General features: G+C 41.8%; 1 protein-coding gene across 2 annotated transcripts in view; it reads right to left on the bottom strand.

Annotated features, from left to right (window-relative positions):
• STPG2 (sperm tail PG-rich repeat containing 2) overlaps nucleotides 1-20,883 on the bottom strand; it is a 248,067-nt gene that overhangs the window by 164,182 nt on the left and 63,002 nt on the right. For both annotated transcript variants that reach the window (XM_053404021.1, XM_053404020.1), the window contains exons 7-10: nucleotides 18,780-18,872; nucleotides 16,887-17,046; nucleotides 14,073-14,236; nucleotides 8,594-8,683 (exon numbers count right to left, since the gene is read on the bottom strand). In XM_053404021.1, the coding sequence (XP_053259996.1) occupies nucleotides 8,594-8,683; nucleotides 14,073-14,236; nucleotides 16,887-17,046; nucleotides 18,780-18,872 (507 nt within the window). The remainder of the gene's footprint in view (nucleotides 1-8,593; nucleotides 8,684-14,072; nucleotides 14,237-16,886; nucleotides 17,047-18,779; nucleotides 18,873-20,883) is intronic.

The following is a 20,883-nucleotide window of genomic DNA, read 5'->3' as shown; positions in this document are numbered from 1 at the left end:
CCCAAACTGGATTTAAGAGTGCTAAGGAGCTTAAACCCTACTAAAGAATTAGAACAGGTGAATTAAGCCTGTTTTTGTTTTTATTTTATTTTACGTGCACAGTTTCTGTTTAACCAAAGTTAGCAGTATCAAAAACGCAAAAGCTATTTTGGAAGAAGGAAACAAATTCCTTTGTGATCTGTGTGGTGTTAAGTGGATTACGGAAGGACAATATTGAGATGGGCAGACTTATAGAACGATTTGCAAGCACTCTCTCCCCATAACTGACTAATGCTATTTACTTGTGATAAACACTTTTTTATTTAAATGATGCTCTGTATCTCTCTGTGGTACAATGCACTATTAACAGTCTAATGGCAGCCTACAACCAGTTCTCATTATAGCAGCATAATAATAGTGGATTACATCTGATAGCTTCCTCGTCAAATTTAATAGGAACCATTTTCACTACAGAACTTTATAATTTGTTTTTAATCACATAATAGCATTGTGAAGCAAACGTGCCCTTTATACACTTTGGGGAATTTATTTTTTTTAAAAGACCTTACTAGCTCTTCCGCATATATACATATTTTTTAAACCCACAAACCAACCACAGTTGCTGGCTTCCTCATTACTATGGATCCTGCTTTAAGCAAGGAAATCCATACTGTAATTTTTTGAAAACTGAAAAAATATAAAACTGAAAATGAATAAATAAAAAGTAATAAGGGCCTATATTCTTTTTCTTTCATGAGCCGCTGCTCTGCACTACACGGTAACTAGAACTGCACCAGATTTTTGCCCAATGATGTTTTGGGCAACCTCACAAAGTGAGTAAGGCAGTAACCATGTGTCAGAAGCTGCTGGCGTCTGTGTGTGCCTGCCTCATGTCGTGAACCTTTTAAACCAGCGTTTCCCAAACTTGAATCTCCAGTTGATTTTAGACTACAGTTCCCATCATCCCTGACCATTGGCCCTGCTAGCAAGAGATGATGGTAGTTGTAGGCCAACAGCAGCTGGAGACCCAAGTTTAGAAAACTGTAGGTGGCAGCCTTCTTAGCGAACAACCTTCTAGACCAATTTTGCCTACCCATTGAAAGTTTCTTTGCATGAACAAGAGAAGAAGAAGAATCATAGAATCATAGAATCATAGAATCATAGAGTTGGAAGAGACCACAAGGGCCATCGAGTCCAACCCCCTGCCAAGCAGGAAACACCATCAGAGCACTCCTGACATATGGTTGTCAAGCCTCTGCTTAAAGACCTCCAAAGAAGGAGACTCCACCACACTCCTTGGCAGCAAATTCCACTGTCAAACAGCTCTTACTGTCAGGAAGTTCTTCCTAATGTTTAGGTGGAATCTTCTTTCCTGCAGTTTGGATCCATTGCTCCGTGTCCGCTTCTCTGGAGCAGCAGAAAACAACCTTTCTCCCTCCTCTATGTGACATCCGTTTATATATTTGAACATGGCTATCATATCACCCCTTAACCTCCTCTTCTCCAGGCTAAACATGCCCAGCTCCCTTAGCCGTTCCTCATAAGGCATCGTTTCCAGACCTTTGACCATTTTGGTTGCCCTCCTCTGGACACGTTCCAGTTTGTCAGTGTCCTTCTTGAACTGTGGTGCCCAAAACTGGACACAGTACTCCAGGTGAGGTCTGACCAGAGCAGAATACAGTGGCACTATTACTTCCCTTGATCTAGATGCTATACTCCTATTGATGCAGCCCAGAATTGCATTGGCTTTTTTAGCTGCCGCGTCACACTGTTGGCTCATGTCAAGTTTGTGGTCAACCAAGACTCCTAGATCCTTTTCACATGTAGTGCTCTCAAGCCAGGTGTCACCCATCTTGTATTTGTGCCTCTCATTTTTTTTTGCCCAAGTGCAATACTTTACATTTCTCCCTGTTAAAATTCATCTTGTTTGTTTTGGCCCAGTTCTCCAATCTGTCAAGGTCGTTTTGAAGTGTGATCCTGTCCTCTGGGGTGTTAGCCACCCCTCCCAGTTTGGTGTCATCTGCAAAATTGATCAGGATGCCCTTGAGTCCATCATCCAAGTCGTTGATAAAGATGTTGAATAAGACCGGGCCCAAGACAGAACCCTGTGGCACCCCACTAGTCACTCTTCTCCAGGATGAAGAGGAACCATTGATGAGCACCCTTTGGGTTCGGTCAGTCAGCCAGTTACAAATCCACTGAGTGGTAGCATAGTCAAGAAGCATAGAAGAAGAGGAGGAGGAGGAGGAGGAGGAGGAGGAGGAGGAGTTTGGATTTGATATCCCGCTTTATCACTACCCTAGGGAGTCTCAAAGCGAGACTCAAAGGGAGACGCAAACCCGGTTCCCCAGATTACGAGTCTGTCGCTCTTAACCACTACACCACACTGGCTCTGCAAGAGAACAAATGACTTCTTTTTTTGGCTGAGCCTTGCTTTAACAAGTTCTTCCTGTCCTCTGGCATGCCTCTTGGCTCCAATTCCTTGTTTGTCCTCTGGTCCTGTATATTCTTTGGTCTTGACTCCCAACTTTTTCCTTGATCCTGCACTGTAATTCGTCCTTCAGTCCTGCCTTGCTCATCAATTCCAAATATTTGCCTGTCTAGTGGCTCCTGGTTCCCAGTTCCAGACTCACCTCAAAGTGCTTGTTGCCCTCAGCACAGCCCAAACACCATGTCACTTCAAGTACATGTCAAGGGGGTCTCAGTTCATGAAGCTCCCAATGATTGCCAGAGGGAATGGAGATCCAAGATTTTTGATACAAATTCAATTTTTTATTACTTAGTCAAAGACCATAACCAGTCGTTCAACAGTACAATAAAAACAGCTTAATATAGGATTAAAATATATTAAAGCATAAATATCATAATCTATTACAATCGAAAACCTTTATGAAGCACTGAGTTATAAAATCCTGGGAGATATAATTTATTTTTTAAATCAAGTTTACTCTGAAACAATCAGAGTATTATTTGACTTTCATTTACAGTAAAATATTTTCATGTATGTATACTAAATATATATATACTACAGCAGTGCTGTAAAACGACTGCAGAGTCCAATACAAGTTGTCAGTGGCATATATCAATATTTATTCTCTTTTCAAACCACAGTTTCTATCTCATGTTCCATATATATCTTTCCTACTGAACATCACTATTTAGTAGATATTTAGTAGAGTATTTCATAGATATCCACATCTCTTTTCTTAAGTTTGTTTGTAATAAAATGTTGTTACTGGCATAGTCAACATGGAGCTCATTTCACGGGACAAGACTAAATTTCTGAGCATCTGGTCTTCATTATATACTAATGGGCTGTCTGTTAAGGATATTGTAAAGCAATTAATTGGCAGAAAGCACATCCTTCCCCACAGGAAGCACACAAATGGCAAAACATATTATTACAGATCCCCTTTTTTCAGATAAAGACATTCTGTGGCATACAGTAGGGAAACCAATGCTTTGCAGATGACTCCATGTAAGTGTTCTAAGAGGGTTCCAGTATAATAATAAATAATAATAATAATAATAATAATAATAATAATAATAATAATAATAAAACTAATAATAATAATTATTTTTTATTTATACCCCGCCCTCCCCAGCCAAGGCCGGGCTCAGAGCGGCTTACAAGCAATAATAAAAACAAGATGAATGATTACAACTTAAAAACAAAAATAAAAAACAACATTAAAATAATGGAACATTAAAATATTAAAATGTAGCCTCATCGCAGAAGGAGAAGGAAAAGAAAAAAGAAAGGGAGGGAGGGAGGGAATCAAATTGGCTCCAAGCCAAAGGCCAGGCGGAACAACTCTGTCTTACAGGCCCTGCGGAAAGAAATCAGATCCTGCAGGGCCCTGATCTCATGAGGCAGGGCGTTCCACCACGCCGGAGTCAGAGTTGAAAAGGCCCTGGCTCTGGTTGAAGCCAATCTAAATCCTTAGGGCCTGGGACCACAAGGGTTATTTATGGACCTTGAGGCTCTCCGTGGGGCATACCGGGAGAGGCAGTCCCGTAAGTACGAGGGTCCTAGGCCGTGAAGGGCTTTAAAGGTCAAAAGCAGCACCTTAAATCTGACCCCGTACTCCACCGGGAGCCAGTGCAGCTGGAAAAGCACTGGGTGAATATGCTCCCATGGCAGAGACCCCATGAGGAGCCTCGCTGCAGCATTCTGTACCCGCTGGAGTTTCTGGGACAGCTTCAAGGGCAGCCCCGCGTAGAGCAAATTACAGTAGTCAAGCCTGGAGATGACCGTCGCATGGATCACTGTGGCCAGGTCGGGGCGGGAAAGGTAAGGGACCAACTGCTTGATGCGGCGAAGGTGGAAAAATGTTGCCTTGGCTGTTGCTGTAACTTGCGCCTCCATGGAAAGGGAGGCGTCAAGGATTACACCCAAACTCTTAACGGAAGGCAATGGCACTAATTGGGCCCCCGCAAGAGAAGGGAGTTGGTCCCTCATCCCCATGCCATCCCGACCTAGCCATAGGACCTCTGTCTTCGAAGGATTTAGTTTCAATCGGCTCCCACGAAACCATCCAGCCACAGCTTCCAAGCATCTGGTCAGTGTGTTCGGGGCCGAGTCGGTGTGGCCATCCATCAGCAGATAGAGCTGAGTGTCATCAGCATATTGGTGACAGCCCAGCCCAAAGCTCCGGATAATCTGGGCAAGGGGGCGCATAAAGATGTTAAAAAGCATCATATAGGAGGAATATGTCTAGCAAGGAAAACCTGGAAGGAGAATTTAATCTCACTATACAATACATTCAGTATTTGCATATATTAGTTATATAGATTTTTTTCTGCTGTACTTTTTCATCATTTCAGCAGCTATCCAGAACATACATCTCCACATGTACCAAAAGAAAGTGGAGATGGAAGCCATTCATATAGGACACAACCACACTACAAAGGAGTAGCTTGGTGAATCCATATAATCATAGAATTGTAGGGTTGGAAGGGATCCCAAGAGTCATCTAGTCCAACCCCCTGCAATGCAAGTGTCTCAACTAGATCATACATGACAAATGGTAATGAAACCTCTGCTTTAAATTCTCCAAGGAAGAAGAGTCTCCCACCTCTCGTGGGAGTCCATTCCACGGTTAAACAGGGCTTACTGTCAGAAAGTACTTCCTGATGTTTAATCAGAATCTTCTTTCTTGTAACTTGAATCCATTGGTTCAAGTCCTACCCTCTGGAACAGGAGAAAACAAGCTTGCTCCATCCTCCATGTGAAAGCCCTTTAGATATTTGAAGATGGCTATCATATGTCTTCTCACAGTCTCCTCACAGTAATTCCCTCAGTAATTCCTCATAAGGCTCGACTTCCAGGCTCTTATCACACACTGCAACCTATTGCATTGGTTACAATAGAATGATTCTTCCTAACCTAATCCCGATAGGGTGAGGGGGAACTTCCACATTATGCATACCAGGGAAGGCCTGAAGACACAGGTGCCCTCACAGGGGCCACACTGGAATCTGCCAGGGATAAGAGATCTAGCCACCTCAGGATAACAAAAAAGCCTATTACATATACGGGATTTATGGAATACTGAAGGAAGCAGGTAATAGGAGGAATATGTCTAGCAAGGAAAACCTGGAAGGAGAATTTAATCTCACTATACAATACATTCAGTATTTGCATATATTAGTCATATAGATTTTTTTCTGCTGTACTTTTTCATCATTTCAGCAGCTATCCTGTAACTACTTACCTGGGATAAAGCATTGAGCTCAGATTTACCTCAAAACACAGAACTGCAAATGTACAAATATGATTTCACTGTATCTTTTTTGTTTTTACACACATTGTAATGTGTCTTAAATACTCTACTGAGAAAGGAAAGACATAAATAATTTAAATAAAATTTCCCATTCTAAGCATCTTCTGTCTTGTATAAGAGATATTTCCTCTCGATCTTTCTTTTTGGGTCTGCTGTCACTGAAAAAAGCCTACTTTTCATCAGACATGGAGCTGCAGAGCAATGGTTTAAGACATTCATAATATAATTTTAACATATGTTTCTCTGATTTCCTTCCCTGCTGCCTACAAAACTTGTCATGTTCCTTTACTCCAAATGTCTCCAAATAAATAGTGGTTGTAATAAATATATAAGCAGAGGATCACATAGATTAAATTTAATATAAGACAGAAAAAATAAGAGCTTGGGAAGAGAATGAAATATACCGTGGGGCTAGATCTTATGGTCTGTGGTTTGAAAGGCAATGTCATAAAGGGAGCAGTCATTACAAATTGCAGAAATCCAAGCCGGAGAATGCAAATGCATGAGGGGTGCTCCATGACCACAATAAATTGAGTAAGAACCACTAAAGGGTTGTGTGTGTGAAAAGGAAAGCAATATGGATATTCTCTGGTCAATAAATTAATATTTATTGTAGCCTTCCCCAATCTATTCCCCCTTAGATATTATTGGACAACAATTCCCATCAACCCTGAACACTGATTGTGCAGGCTGAGGCTAATGGGACCTGGAGTTCAAAACAGAGAGGAAAAAGCTGAACTATACTTAAACCTTTTTTATGGTGATGCTTGGAGGCCAGAGGAAGTCTGAGCATGTTTGAAATTCCCACCCCCTCAGAAGAAAATTGCATGTGCTTCGGTGGCTGCTACCTTTTAATGTTTGGGGGTTTCTAAGCTTTCTTATTTCATTTTATCATGCATATAAAACAGAGAGAACAATTATAACAACGGATGAAAATTAAAAGATGAAAAGCAAAACTATAAAATTGGGACGCAGAATGAGAAAAGATGACCATGGGTTAAAATAACAAAGTCCAAAATGCTATCAACATTATCAGATTATCAAATATAGTTCCAGATTTGCCAGGTTTGTTACAAGGGTTGCCTTGAAGAAAGATGGTTTTGCTTTATATGTCACAAATAAGTGGCAAACAATATAAAAAGTGTCTAGAGAGTCTAGTGCTTGCTGAAATTTCAAAATATGTGTGATTTTCTCCATTACAGCTATATTCCACAGTGAGTGGTACCAAGTCTACCTATTAATGTTTTTACCCAGCATCCTTCTGTTGACAACGCCCCTTCAACAGACCCATGCAGAGGCGGGGGGCAGCCAGGTACACTTGTCTTGGGCCTCAGAGGGATAAGTCATCGGGGAGGGGGTGATGCCAAGGGGCTGTAGGACTTACACTGTCTGGCCCGGACACCCGGGCCTCAGACAAGCTCTGCACAGGCCTGACCTTCATCTATCAGATCTCTAACATTCAAGTCTCTAGCTGGCGTTGACAAAGTCAGCAACTCCCATAAGCAATCATTTAACCCAATAAGCTACAGTACCTAGAACCATTAACAAGCTACAGGACTCTCAACCATTAAAATGGTATAAGAGTGCTTTAAATGTATGTTGTGGATGTGACCTTAAGGAGCCAATACCAAAGTACTTAAGTTTTGCTGGATACTCCCATCAGAGAAAATAAGTATTTGAGCCTCTCTTTTTTGGTCTAATGGAGAATCCAGAAAAACTTAAGCACTTTGGTATTGGCTCCTAAAGGTCTGCATTTTACACTGCTGTTTTGTTCCCTAGAGAATTCCACGTCACCATTCTAGACCTCTGTCTCCACCGGTTACAACACAGCCACGAAACACTGAAACAATATTTCAAGTTAATGAATTGCCTTTTGCTCTTGAATTATCTGACATTTGCTCCCACAGATTCAGTCTCCAATGTAACAGCTTATCATTCTAAATTTGACTGGTTACACAAGAGAGAAATTGTTGCCATTCAATCCAAGTTTGCAGGAGGACTAAGATGCAAAGTGTAATTAACGCAGCTCTTAAATAGCCTCAATTAAACACCTGCCTCTCAGTTACACACCATAGGGAAGGCAGATGCTTATCTAATTAACACCACAGCTCTTAGCCGAAGAAATATGGTATGTGTGTGTGTGTCAGAATAATTTGACTATTCATATGTTTGTTAAGTTTACAACTGCTTACATCCTAAACTTCACTGGAAATAAGCACTGAATTATTCTCTATTGATGTATTTTTAAAGTACTCAGTTTTCTACTGCACTATACCGACGTTTATGCTGTTTCCACAGAATGAAAGAATATGCTGAAGTCTATTAGGACAACTATTTTCTGCAATGGAGTTATATAAAGGTAAAGGTAAAGGTACCCCTGCCCGTACGGGCCAGTCTTGCCAGACTCTAGGGTTGTGCGCCCATCTCACTCAAGAGGCCGGGGGCCAGCGCTGTCCGGAGACACTTCCGGGTCACGTGGCCAGCGTGATATCGCTGCTCTGGCAAGCCAGAGCCGCACACGGAAACGCCATTTACCTTCCCGCAAGTAAGCGGTCCCTATTTATCTACTTGCACCCGGGGGTGCTTTTGAACTGCTAGGTTGGCAGGCGCTGGGACCGAGCAACGGGAGTGCACCCCGCCGCGGGGATTCGAACCGCTAACCTTTCAATCGGCAAGCCCTAGGCGCTGAGGCTTTTACCCACAGCGCCACCCGCGTCCCCAATGGAGTTATATACTTGCATAGAATATGAATCTGTGGATTACCTACTATTCTATAATTTGGGAGCATGCAGCATAAAGGGAGAGGAATCAGTCTGAAGACAGCTTACCGAGCTAACTCTTGGAATTCTTTCTGTAACTGACGCAAAAATGGCCAATTCCTTCTTCTTTTTTCGTGGTTCTTCAGTGGTCTCTTTAACCTGAAATTTGAGTAGATAGTATTATGTTTGGGTGCAGGGGAGGTTACATTATAAAGGGAAGTTTGAACGTGTCACTGCTTTACAGTTTTAGTAAATATTAGTCTGTTGGCAGAATCCCCAGACTCATTTGCACAAATAAGCTGTTCATGTACAATGCTAGGCCAAAAATCCTATCTTAACAAGTGATTATATACGCATGAGCTGTATGCAGGTCAGCTGAGCTCCCTTGAATCCACTTCACTCATCCTTTCATGTGAGAGACTCAACATGCAGAGGATTCAGCAACTAACCATAGCTTCCTGTTATAATAATAATAATAATAATTTATTATTTGTACCCCGCCCATCTGGCTGGGTTTCCCCAGCCACTCTGGGCGGCTTCCATAGAAACCAAAAATACACTAAAATATCACAGATTAAAAACTTCCCTGAACAGGGCTGCCTTAAGATGTCTTCTGAATGTCAGGTAGTTATTTATCGCTTTGACATCTGATGGGAGGGCGTTCCACAGGGCAGGCGCCACTACCGAGAAGGCCCTCTGCCTGGTTCCCTGTAGCTTTGCTTCTCGCAATGAGGGAACCGCCAGAAGGCCCTCGGCGCTGGACCTCAGCATCCGGGCAGAACGATGGGGGTGGAGACGCTCCTTCAGGTATACTGGGCCGAGGCCGTTTAGGGCTTTAAAGGTCAACACCAGCACTTTGAATTGTGCTCGGAAACGTACTGGGAGCCAATGTAGGTCTTTCAAGACCGGTGTTATATGGTCTCGGCGGCCGCCCCCAGTCACCAGTCTAGCTGCCGCATTCTGGATTAGTTGTAGTTTCCGAGTCACCTTCAAAGGTAGCCCCACGTAGAGCGCATTGCAGTAGTCCAAGCGGGAGATAACCAGAGCATGCACCACTCTGGCGAGACAGTCCGCGGGCAGGTAGGGTCTCAGCCTGCGTACCAGGTGGAGTTGGTAGACAGCTGCCCTGGACACAGAATTGACCTGCGCCTCCATGGACAGCTGTGAGTCCAAAATGACTCCCAGGCTGCGCACCTGGTCCTTCAGGGGCACAGTTACCCCATTCAGGACCAGGGAGTCCTCCACACCAGCCCGCCCCCTGTCCCCCAAAAACAGTACTTCTGTCTTGTCAGGATTCAACCTCAATCCATTAGCCGCCATCCATCCTCCAACTGCCTCCAGGCACTCACACAGGACCTTCACCGCCTTCACTGGTTCTGATTTGAAAGAGAGGTAGAGCTGGGTATCATCTGCATATTGATGGACACCCAGTCCAAACCCCCTGATGATCTCTCCCAGTGGCTTCATATAGATGTTAAAAAGCATGGGGGAGAGGACGGAACCCTGAGGCACCCCGCAAGTGAGGGCCCAGGGGTCTGAACACTCATCCCCCACCACCACTTTCTGAACACGGCCCAGGAGGAAGGAGCGAAACCACTGCATAACAGTGCCCCCAGCTCCCAGCCCCTCTAGACGGTCCAGAAGGATGTTATGGTCGATTGTATCAAAGGCCGCTGAGAGATCCAGCAGAACCAGGAAACAACTCTCACCTTTGTCCCTAGCTCGCCGGAGATCATCAACCAGCGCGACCAAGGCAGTTTCAGTCCCATGATGAGGCCTGAATCCTGATTGGAAGGGATCCAAATGGTCCGCATCCTCCAGGCGTGCCTGGAGTTGTTCAGCAACCACGCGCTCAATCACCTTGCCCAAGAATGGAAGATTTGAGACTGGGCGATAGTTGGCCATACTGGCCGGGTCTAAAGATGGTTTTTTAAGAAGCGGTTTAATAACCGCTTCTTTCAGCGGATCTGGGAATGTTCCCTCACAGAGGGAAGCATTCACCACCCCGCAGAGCCCATCGCCCAGCCCTTCCCGGCTTGCTTTTATTAGCCAGGATGGGCAAGGATCAAGGAGACAGGTGGTTGGTTTCACGCGTCCAAGCAGCCTGTCCACATCCTCGGGGGTAACGGATTGAAATTGATTCCATGCAACTTGACCAGAAGTTGTTACAAGCACGTTGCTTCAAAACAGGCTAGGACATGAAGCCATGGTTTGAAAACACCTAAGGGCAAACTATGTTTATACGCTGAATCCTGTCGTGTTCAGCTGTTTGTACAAGGAAAGACTGAAGCAGCTGCAAAAGAGTTATTTGCGCCCATCTGCAGCTTGGGTATGTCTTGACTTACTCAAGGCAGGATTTTTGGGTTAGCACTGGTACTAATACAGCTCTACTTGTCCTGGTCTCTAATATCCCAAGAAAGATCCCACTAAAGATTCACCTCTTTCTAGAACTTTATCATAAAACCACTTAAGTGTGTGCAATTCTACTAGAATTATATTTTATTCCTAAAGGTAAAGGTAAAGGGACCCCTGACCATTAGGTCCAGTCGTGACCGACTCTGGGGTTGCGGTGCTCATCTCGCTTTATTGGCCGAGGGAGCTGGCGTACAGCTTCCGGGTCATGTGGCCAGCATGACTTAAGCCGCTTCTGGCGAACCAGAGCAGCGCACGGAAACACCGTTTACCTTCCCGCCGGAGCGGTACCTATTTATCTACTTGTACTTTGACGTGCTTTCGAACTGCTAGGTTGGCAGGAGTGCTAGGTTGGAAGGTGAATTTAATCCTACTAGGATATAAATATTTGTTTAAATAAAAATATAAAAGGCACCTTTGGGAGAATAACTTCACAAGGAATCATGGGACTCTTCTCCCTTGCTCAGCATGTCTCCCATAGAAATATTCTATCTCATTTTACCCCAGCCAGCAAGTTAATCCTGGACCAGCAGCATAGCTAGCCGGGGTGGGGGGTGCTGCCCACACCAGGTGGGTGGGGGCATAGGGCAGCACATCAGGGGAGCTTGAGTTTGGCACTGTGGCTGTTGGGCGTTTGCGGGGCTGCAGCTACGCAACAACTTTAGTCCGCCCCAGGCGCCGGTGGGGATTGCTACGCAACTGTCCTTGACAGAGTTCTACAAAAAAAATCCCCTGCAAAAATTAAAATTGACAATCCCCTTGGTAGACAGCAAACCAGGCCATGCAAAACAGGCAAATATAATTAATTTAATATTATTGTGATTTATGGTAATTCATTGTAAGTGTTTAAAATTTGTCACCTGACAATTGGCTCGCTGGAGAAACTATATAATCTTACAGAGCTACGAGTTGGATTTTGAAAACTTTTTGCAAACATTGTGTTATGTAGGAAATGCAAGATACTTTTTAGTTATGCATTTTGTTTTGGATTATTTTTAATAAGCTCATTTTAAAAGCTGACGAACAATATTTGATGACTTTGCCCCAGTAAGAAATGTTAATAGCATATCCAACCCCCTTCTCCCTTCTGCTATCATGAAACCTATCTCTAAATTTATCTATAATAACTTCTAATGATAATATATGTTAGCTATTCAGCTTGATTAAGACCTAAGGGGGGAAAGTATTTGCATCTGAGACATGCTGCGGAAAATTGTCCCTACAACTAGCATATTTGGTAATATGTATTCAGTTCTTCCCCTTATGATTATAATTCTGTTAAATTAGCTGTCAGGGAATGTTAATGGGGCTCTTAGGTAGTCATACTTAATATGTTTGATAATATGGAGTGAGAGAAAGATCCTATGCTAATTAATTGACACCACTTGAGAAATAGTGTAGGTTTAGTATTCTTTTAGTTTGACTGTAAGTGTGGAGACGTAAGTTATTTTCTAATAACTAGTTACTTATTTTCTCTGTATTTACAAGATGGTCTATGTCGTTCTTTAAACCACAGTAGAACCTATTTCTTTTATAGAGAGATTTTTCTCATTCAGAAAGGATTATTCACAAGTACTTTCCAGAGGGAAAGCTGTCTTGGTTTGTTACAGCAAAAAAGAAAAAGAGTGTGTGCTGTTGTACCTTAAAACCTAACAGATTTACTGTGGTGTAATATTCCATGGATTGCAGTCATGAAAGTCTATGAAACCTTATGCCACAATAAACTAGTTTTTAAGGTGCCACAATCTTCTTTTTTGTTTTCCTATATAACTGTAAGCCAATTCCCTAGTTTCTGTTTGATGAAGCTTGGCTCCTGTGTACTGCACATTTCTGTCTCCCAGTAAGTGCTCAGAGGCAGTAATGCCAAATGCAAAGTCTGGTAACCCTATGAAAATTTACTGGAAAGTTAGATCCCACTGAATTCAGTGGGGCTAACTCCCTAGTAAATCTTCTTCTTCAACGGTCACTTGTAGCCAAGTAAGATTGTCTTCCATGAACACGGTCTTAACAGTGAGTCCGTAAGTGACTGTGGAGGCCAAAGTAAATGCAGTGGTACCTCGGGTTAAGTACTTAATTCGTTCCGGAGGTCCGTTCTTAACCTGAAACTGTTCTTAACTTGAAGCACCACTTTAGCTAATGGGGCCTCCTGCCGCCGCACCACCACTGGAGCATGATTTCTGTTCTCATCCTGAAGCAAAGTTCTGAAGTGTATGTAACCCGAGGTACCACTGTATGCTTAAAAGGGCAGCATGAACGGTGTAGAGCAGAAAAGCAGGTGAGAACAGAAAACAAAAGATGCACAAGCACCTGCTGTTCACTTGCCTCTTTACAGATGAAAACAAATATAGCTTTGGTAGATCAGACCACAGGTCCATCAAGTCTAGGATCCTATTTCCAATAATGGCCAGATAGCCTCTGGGAAACCCATCAGTAGAGCATGAAAACAACAGATCCCTTTTTGTTTATACCCAGCACCTGGTATTCAGAGATATAAAGGAGGGATGATGGGAAACCTGTGGCCCTCCGGATGTTTTTGGACTCTCATCAGTCCCAGCCAACATAACCAATGGGCAGGGATTATGGCAAATGCTTTCCAACATCTTCTGGATGGCCACAGCTTTGCCATCCCTTTGAACACAGGTGCTCCATTAAGTTATCATGCTAACAGCAGTTGACAGACTTATTCTTCATTTGCAGAACTGATTATCTGCTGCTGCTACATTCATGTACAAGTGGCTTTTGCTAAATAAAGAATTCAGCACTTACTCTCATTTGAGGTTTTGTTTTGTTTTTATACCGCCCTTCATCAGAGAATCACAGGGCAGTTTACAATATAAAAACACAAAAATACATACCATAGTAAAAAACAAAAAACAGTAACCTACACACATACACAGTTTAAAAGTCCATAGATGGTTTAATTAGCCAAAGGCCTGCAAGAAGAGAAATGTTTTTTCCTGGCACAAGACATCTCTGCATTATAGACAAAGTAGATTAACACTACAATTCTAAACACATTTACCAGGAAGTAACCCCCTTTAAGCCCAGAGAGACTTACTGCTGAGTAAAGATGCACAGGACTGTACCACAAATTATTTGGGCTCCATTTTTAACATGCAAAAGAAAACCAATCTACCTGATAATCAGCTGGTCCAGGAGTAGTAAAAGCTTCTCTCTTGACTAAATATAAGAGTCTAGGAACTGAAGAACCAAATGCTCCCTTTTTCTTTTTTTCCATGTCAGCCTTTTTAAGACTTTCTGTTGCAATGCTGTGGTTGAGAATATTATAGAATGCAGGACCTGCACAGCATACAATGAAATTCTGTAAGCATAATAGCTGTTACGTAATTCTTTTACCACAGACAATTAAGTTAAAATGGGAATTATAGGAGAAAGGGCAAAAGTGATATACAAAAATAAAACAATACACTTATATACACATACACATATAGCACAGCACTATAACTACTTTGGATTGTCAAGGAAAAAGAAAACCCACATCTCTGCCGGGTGAGAAGGTCCACATTTAACAGACTGAGGACACGATCAAATGTTGTACTCAGCAAAGAGAGGCTTGTGCTGAAGATAAATGGTAGGCCACATTTCTTGCAGATTAGAGGACGAAATCAAAGACTTCTGTTCAAGGACAGAGTACAAGGAGAGGTGCAATAGAAGGGAAATGAGCAGAATGAGAAATACATCATTAGCATGTCTTCATGGTAGGCAGCTCAAAAATATACAAAGGGTCACCAAACATTATACCCTTTGATACATTTCAGGTTATTTACGTTTGCTTTCATACAATGTTTTTAAAAAGGACGTATCTAGAAATCATTGGGGAAACTGTTTATTCATACTAGATTTCACCCTTCCCCTAGTTTCTGCAAGTATCTCATTCAGTTGTCTTGTTTATACACAGCTCACTCAAAGTGCTCAGAGAGAGAGAGAGAGAGAGAGAGAGAGCGCACTCTTGGGAATACCATTAATAGGTACTATTTGTCTTAGGAAGTGACTGTCATATTATAGTGCTGATGACCTCTAGAATCTTAGGATAACTAGCGTGATCTGCAACACAAGGATAAATAGCTTTTTCTGACCGTCAACAAGGGTGACCTTGTCAGATGTGAAGGAATATGCGGGGAACTCAATGGAAACTGTGGTATATATTTACAATAAAGACCCACTTCTTTGAATGGCGAGAAAATATTCATAAATATATTTGTAAAACTCTATAGCTGTAATACTATGTGCTCTTATTTAAAAGTTAGTCTCAGTGAGCTGAATTGTGGTAGTTCTGCTTTAGCATACTGTTACGCACCTCCCATTTCCTTGAGTTGTAGAAATAAGCGAGCTGTGTTACAGAGCTTAGTTTCCTTTGGTGGAGAGACAGTATTAGAGACATGGTCTCTTTTTACAAACATACAAGTGGAGCCCAGCTGAAGCTACAGTAGGCAATACAACTAATCCTGTTTTGACTTCCCAAGGAGCAACAGCACTCAAAGATAGCTTCTCTTTTGGTCAACCTCACTTAAACTTCCTACCTCTATCTCAATGCATATTGTACAATTCAGTTTCTAGCTGTTTCAGTTTCTAGCAACCAACCTTTGCTGTGTATGGGAAAAACTGCAACCTAAAATATAGACCATCAAGCTCTTTGGTTAAGTTCCTGATCACCTGCTATGGTAACACAGGGAAAACAATAGCAATAAGCCCATTCGCAATCATCAAAACCATCTAAACTCCAAGCAATATTTTGTTTTAAGCAAAACCACTTTCTGTCACTTTATGTGCTTTCATTAATGTGTTTCTAATAAAACTGCTAAGCTTGTATTTGGGTAGGCAGAGGGAAGCAAGGCTATTATTTAACTATATGATTTAGCAAATACTGCCAAAAGGATAGTTCAAACAATACTGATATTAGAAGTATACATATGACTTCCAAATCCATCAGTGGCACAAACATTGCTTATATGCAGATATTTGAACACGCATTGTAATATAGCTGGAATCAGCAGCACAATAAAAACTTTCACATGCAACCCACTTTGGCCCATTCTCATTTTTTGCATAAAAAACTTTTTTTATTATTTACACAACCATTACACAATGAGATGACTTTGTAGTCACCTCTTCCGAGACATCCATATATGTCCTGACCTCATCTTATTTGTATCGGAAAACAACCCATATTTGAAAGTTATGGTTTCTGAAGTCCTCTCAAAAACAAGGCATAATCTTATTGTATCCTGAACTATTTGAGACTGGGCTTTACTACTCAGATTCAGTTTTACAATTCAGCTCCACATCATTATGTACTATCTTCACTGATTATTTATCCTGAACCACATGAACTTAACACCAGACAAATACTTCCTTTCAGCAGAGAACTCAGGTGGTTGGTTGCTTATCGGCTGGGAAGTGAAATAGGACCACCCAAATGCTTAGAAGATTTCCTAGGTATCCTGAAATAAATAAGTGCATAACTTAAAAGAAAAATGCTTAACCCCAAACCTGCCTAGCATGCGGAAAGTGCTAAAGAAGAAGTTAAGTGGAGAGCAGGGACATAAGCTGGAGGCGTCAAAGAAAGATGTAACTGATCTGCTTAAGACCCTGGCAGTTTCATATTGGAGTGGGGATTGGCATTATGGAGATATAGACCATGTATGAAGGAAAAAGGCTACACTCTCTGCATTAATAAGGGATGCTTCAGGAGTAAGAAAAGGAAGAGGGACACTTTTCTCTTTCCCACTCTCCAGAAACATCACAATGTATAAATAAGGAAAATGCTGAAGTTTCCCTTTATGCCCTCCTGAAAAGCCATAGCGCATACACACAATGGAGGCCTGAACAGCACCTCAAGGTTCCTGCTGCAGGCTGCCTGGAGCACTCCTCTTAGAGGGTGGAGATATTTTGCTGCTCGTCCCACTTGTTTACATTAATTACTGCAAACCTGGACTTTTTCGCAGCCTGTGGTCTTGGGTGAATCGAACAGCTGTATTGCCAAATGGAATGTTTTTTGTTTGAGTCGCTTTCTTCAAGGACTCAAGAGCGTAGCGAGTTTCATTATATGTGCCAGGAGCTGGGGCAGTTGATTTCACAGGTGCAAATCTCTACGGAAACACAAGAGAAAATAAATCAATGACAAGCAATCCCTTCAAATAGCTATGTAGGTAGAAAGATTCCAACTTTGTCTAAAAACAGCTTTCTCAATCTAATAGCAATAAACTAAAAGGACATATTTTATTGTCTTACACTGAGTCAAACCATTTGTCTATCTTCTTTATTTTAATCAATATTTTTCCTGTTTTCAAAACTAAACAAGGTGTATCTACTCAAAGATCCCAGCAGAGCTCTTTTCCAGTCCTGCAACTGAGTGCTTTTTAACTGCGCCTGAATCTGAGACCTTTCCGCATTCAAAGCATGCACTCTGTGATGGGAATTCTGGCCATCCTTAAAAATAAAGGTAGCATTTATAAATTGACAAGTTAACTTGTGATTTATATATCACAAGTTTTATTGATGGAATCATTTCCTGACTGCAAGTGGCTTATGTAGTGCTCACTAGAAAGTCACTGGTGTATAATATAAAACATATTTTAATATACTTGTCAGAGCTTTGCAAGCCAGATATTGAGAGCAACAAGCAACAAGATGCATCTTGTCTGTTGCTTGACTTTAGCTGGTTATGCTGATTTAACCAAATGAATAGTCAAGGCTCTTAATAGGTAACATTCTGCAGAGGAGCAACATCTGAGCTTCAATACTCTGAAGAGGCAACCAAACAGCTAAAAGGATGGGCAATATGTTGGTGCAATCACATTTTTTTCCAGAATTTTCTTTTATGCTACTGGATTAGAAATGAGTATGGCTATCTTGAATGTTGTGTATGGGCCGATAACTATGCCATTGCATAATGTCACCTGATGTGTGTGATCAGAGGCTAAATAAGGTGCTGGTAATCCTTAATGGCCAGGAATCTGGAATGCCAAATCTCTATGAGCAGGGTAGGCCCAAGACATTTTTGCTGCCTAGGGCAAAGGGCAAGATGGTAGTCCCTCACCAATTTCATGAACAGAAGCTGTCTAGATTGACAGATGAATCATACTGATGGGACAGCATCCTCCACAATACCAATGGTCAGCAAGACAGCTTGCAGGGGGCACACACAGCTCTGTTCTACAACGTCTTGCCTGCCCCACATTTGCCACCTGAGGCAACTGCTTCACATCTGGTGCCTAATGGTAGGCCCAGTCCTCTGTCTGAGTATGGAGGAGTAATTTAAATTTGGGGATAGAAAGAAAAGAGGCAGAGGAAGCTTGAGATTTTAAACTAGGATAAAAGAAGCATATCTGGTGCTGTACAGTGCTGTACTTTGGAAATTTGTTGCAAGATTAGCATTTATGGTACCTGCTGTAGGAGTGTACATGCTTCCACTATCAGTGTTTATATACCAGTAAAACGTTATCACAAAGGCACCAGAAATCTCCACTGTGCTCTCCTATGCAAAGGAAATAAATTCATGTACAGTGGTACCTTGATTCTCAAACACCTTGGTACTTGAACATTTCGGCTCCCAGACACTGAAAACCCAGAAGTAAGCGTTTTTCGGAAGCCGAATGTCTGGTGCAGCTGTTGGCTATTGTTTCCAGGGCGCCTGCACCAATCAGAAGCCATGCCTTGGTTTTTGAACATTTCAGAAGTCGAACGGACTTACGGAATGGATTACATTTGAGAATGAAGGTACCACTGTAATGCCATCCCTGGAACTTCTCACTGCTCAGATAAGTGGGGTAAATTTAACAACATTATGAAAAATGAAAAAAGGAGCTATATTACTTCTTACTTGAGCAAGTGAAAGGAAAGGAGCACTTCGTGTTGCACTAACTGGCTTCTCAAACTGACTTCTTATGTAATATTGGCCAGGACCTGGAACACCCTGCAAAACAGTTACAGCAACTATGACTGAAATAGCATCAAATACAGCACATACTTTGTATTGCAGGCTGTGTTAACTCTGGAACAAGAGCAGCGACAGAAAGGTGGAATATAAATACATTAAATAATTGCGATAAAAGGCTTCCCTTTAAGAAACTTAACAAAAGAGAAAACCCTGAGAAAACCACAGAACATAGAACTCAAATCACAGAAATAATCCAAAGCTTTCAAAAGTAAAATGTTTTAGGCAATTATGTGAATCAGCTGTTTAGTCACATTTTGAGGAGATATGGGATGTTTCTTTTCACTATTGAGATTCTGAAAAATTGTGGCCAAGGGCAAAGATCAAACAGCACAGTGAATGAGCAATGAAAGAGCCTTCCTTCCACCATGCAAACATCTTCCAGTGTCAACCAAGACCCTGAAATAACAACAGATTGCAGAGAGGCCAGTCCATAGCTTCCTTCCTCTCAACCGAGAAAGATCACCCACATTGCAAAATGTCAGGCCCTTTTTTCAGCTGGAACTCACTGGAACTCAGTTCTGGCACCTCTAAGGTAGGTTCCATTGCCATTATAAGAGTAAAGGAGGTGTTCATGGAGAGTTCTGGCACCTCTTTTTCTAGAAAAATAGCACTGCTTTCAGTTTAGGCTATCAACATGGCGGCAGAAGGAAGGTATTTCAGTGCCAAGAATGCTTCATTCTACCCACACCACTTTTGAATGCACAAACAGGATTCTGCAGCACCAAAATATTTTGCTTTCAAATTGTGAAACACAACAACTATGTATACATCCCCAGCCAGTTTTTCCTGGTGTGCAGGAGGGAACATAACTGGAAAAAGGTGAAGTGCAACATAAATAGGATCTATTGTAAAGGTAGGGAACTGTGGAAATCGTCTGTGAACATGGAGCTGGGACTACAAGGAGTTAGCGTCTAACCACATCCAATTCCCCACCCTAGTCTATGCCACTCAGTCTTAAAGTAGGAAATGTTCTGCGAAGGGGCCACTGGGGAGGACTTGAGGGCCATTTATCTTGGATCTCAAGGTCAAAGGAGGCTCAGATTTAGACAATTATTAATACTTTGGCATTTGATAAGTTTTGCAATTTGTCCTTATGCACATCAGATGAAATGTGACACACACACTCAGCTTAGAGCTGCAAAATTAAGGGAAAAAGAGACGTCATTTGGTAGAAGACATACTTTTATGTTAAATGATATATGTCTCGCTCTTTTTCTTGGTGCTTTATTTTGTTTGTGTGGGTCATAATTTTTAAATTATTATTATAGCTAAAGGGGCTCAAAAGACGAGAGTGGCCTGGTTGCCTATGGACCTTTGAGAAGGCCTGACTCTGTGCACACAATGAAATGTCCATTTACTCCAATTATTGAAGAGTATGAGGCAGACTGCTCAGAGTTTCTTATATGCACCAGATTTTCAAGACCAATGGTCAGGAAGCAACGAGGCAGCCAGGACAGGTAGTCTAAAGGCAAGTGTGCAGTCAGGGCCCCATGGAGATTCGAATTACACTCCCACTGCCCCACGTAGGCAATGGAAATTGAAATATAATCATCATTCCGTTTTCAAAATGAGCCCAAAAGGTAAAGGCTGGAGTATTTATGAAAATTTATCTCATTAAGTATACTTGCTCTTGTTCAATGAAGTGCCATAAAACAAATTTAAATACACTTTAAAATAAATGCTTATTAACCTAAAGTGCATTCCATATGGTTCTTATCTCAACCGGGCTTTCAGCTAAATGGCTAGAATACCAAGGCTCTAAGAGAAAATAGGTCTCTCATAGCAGAAGGTTGCATTGAATTAATGAGGGAGGCACAGATGTAGAAATACTTTTGCTGACCAATTTCCAGTGCTTGATTGGCTAATGCTTAATGCAAGTCTTCCATCTTACAAGAGACCAAAGATTTTGTATTGGCAGTACTAATTTGCATAATTGCAACATAAATTTTAGTTAACTCAAGGCTCAAATACATCCTGTGTTTTAATA

The sequence above is a fragment of the Podarcis raffonei genome, chromosome 9 (genome assembly GCF_027172205.1).
Source record: "Podarcis raffonei isolate rPodRaf1 chromosome 9, rPodRaf1.pri, whole genome shotgun sequence".
NCBI lineage: Eukaryota > Metazoa > Chordata > Lepidosauria > Squamata > Lacertidae > Podarcis > Podarcis raffonei.
The sequence above is the reverse complement of the archived record's forward strand: the minus strand, read 5'-3'. Positions and strand labels throughout refer to the sequence as shown.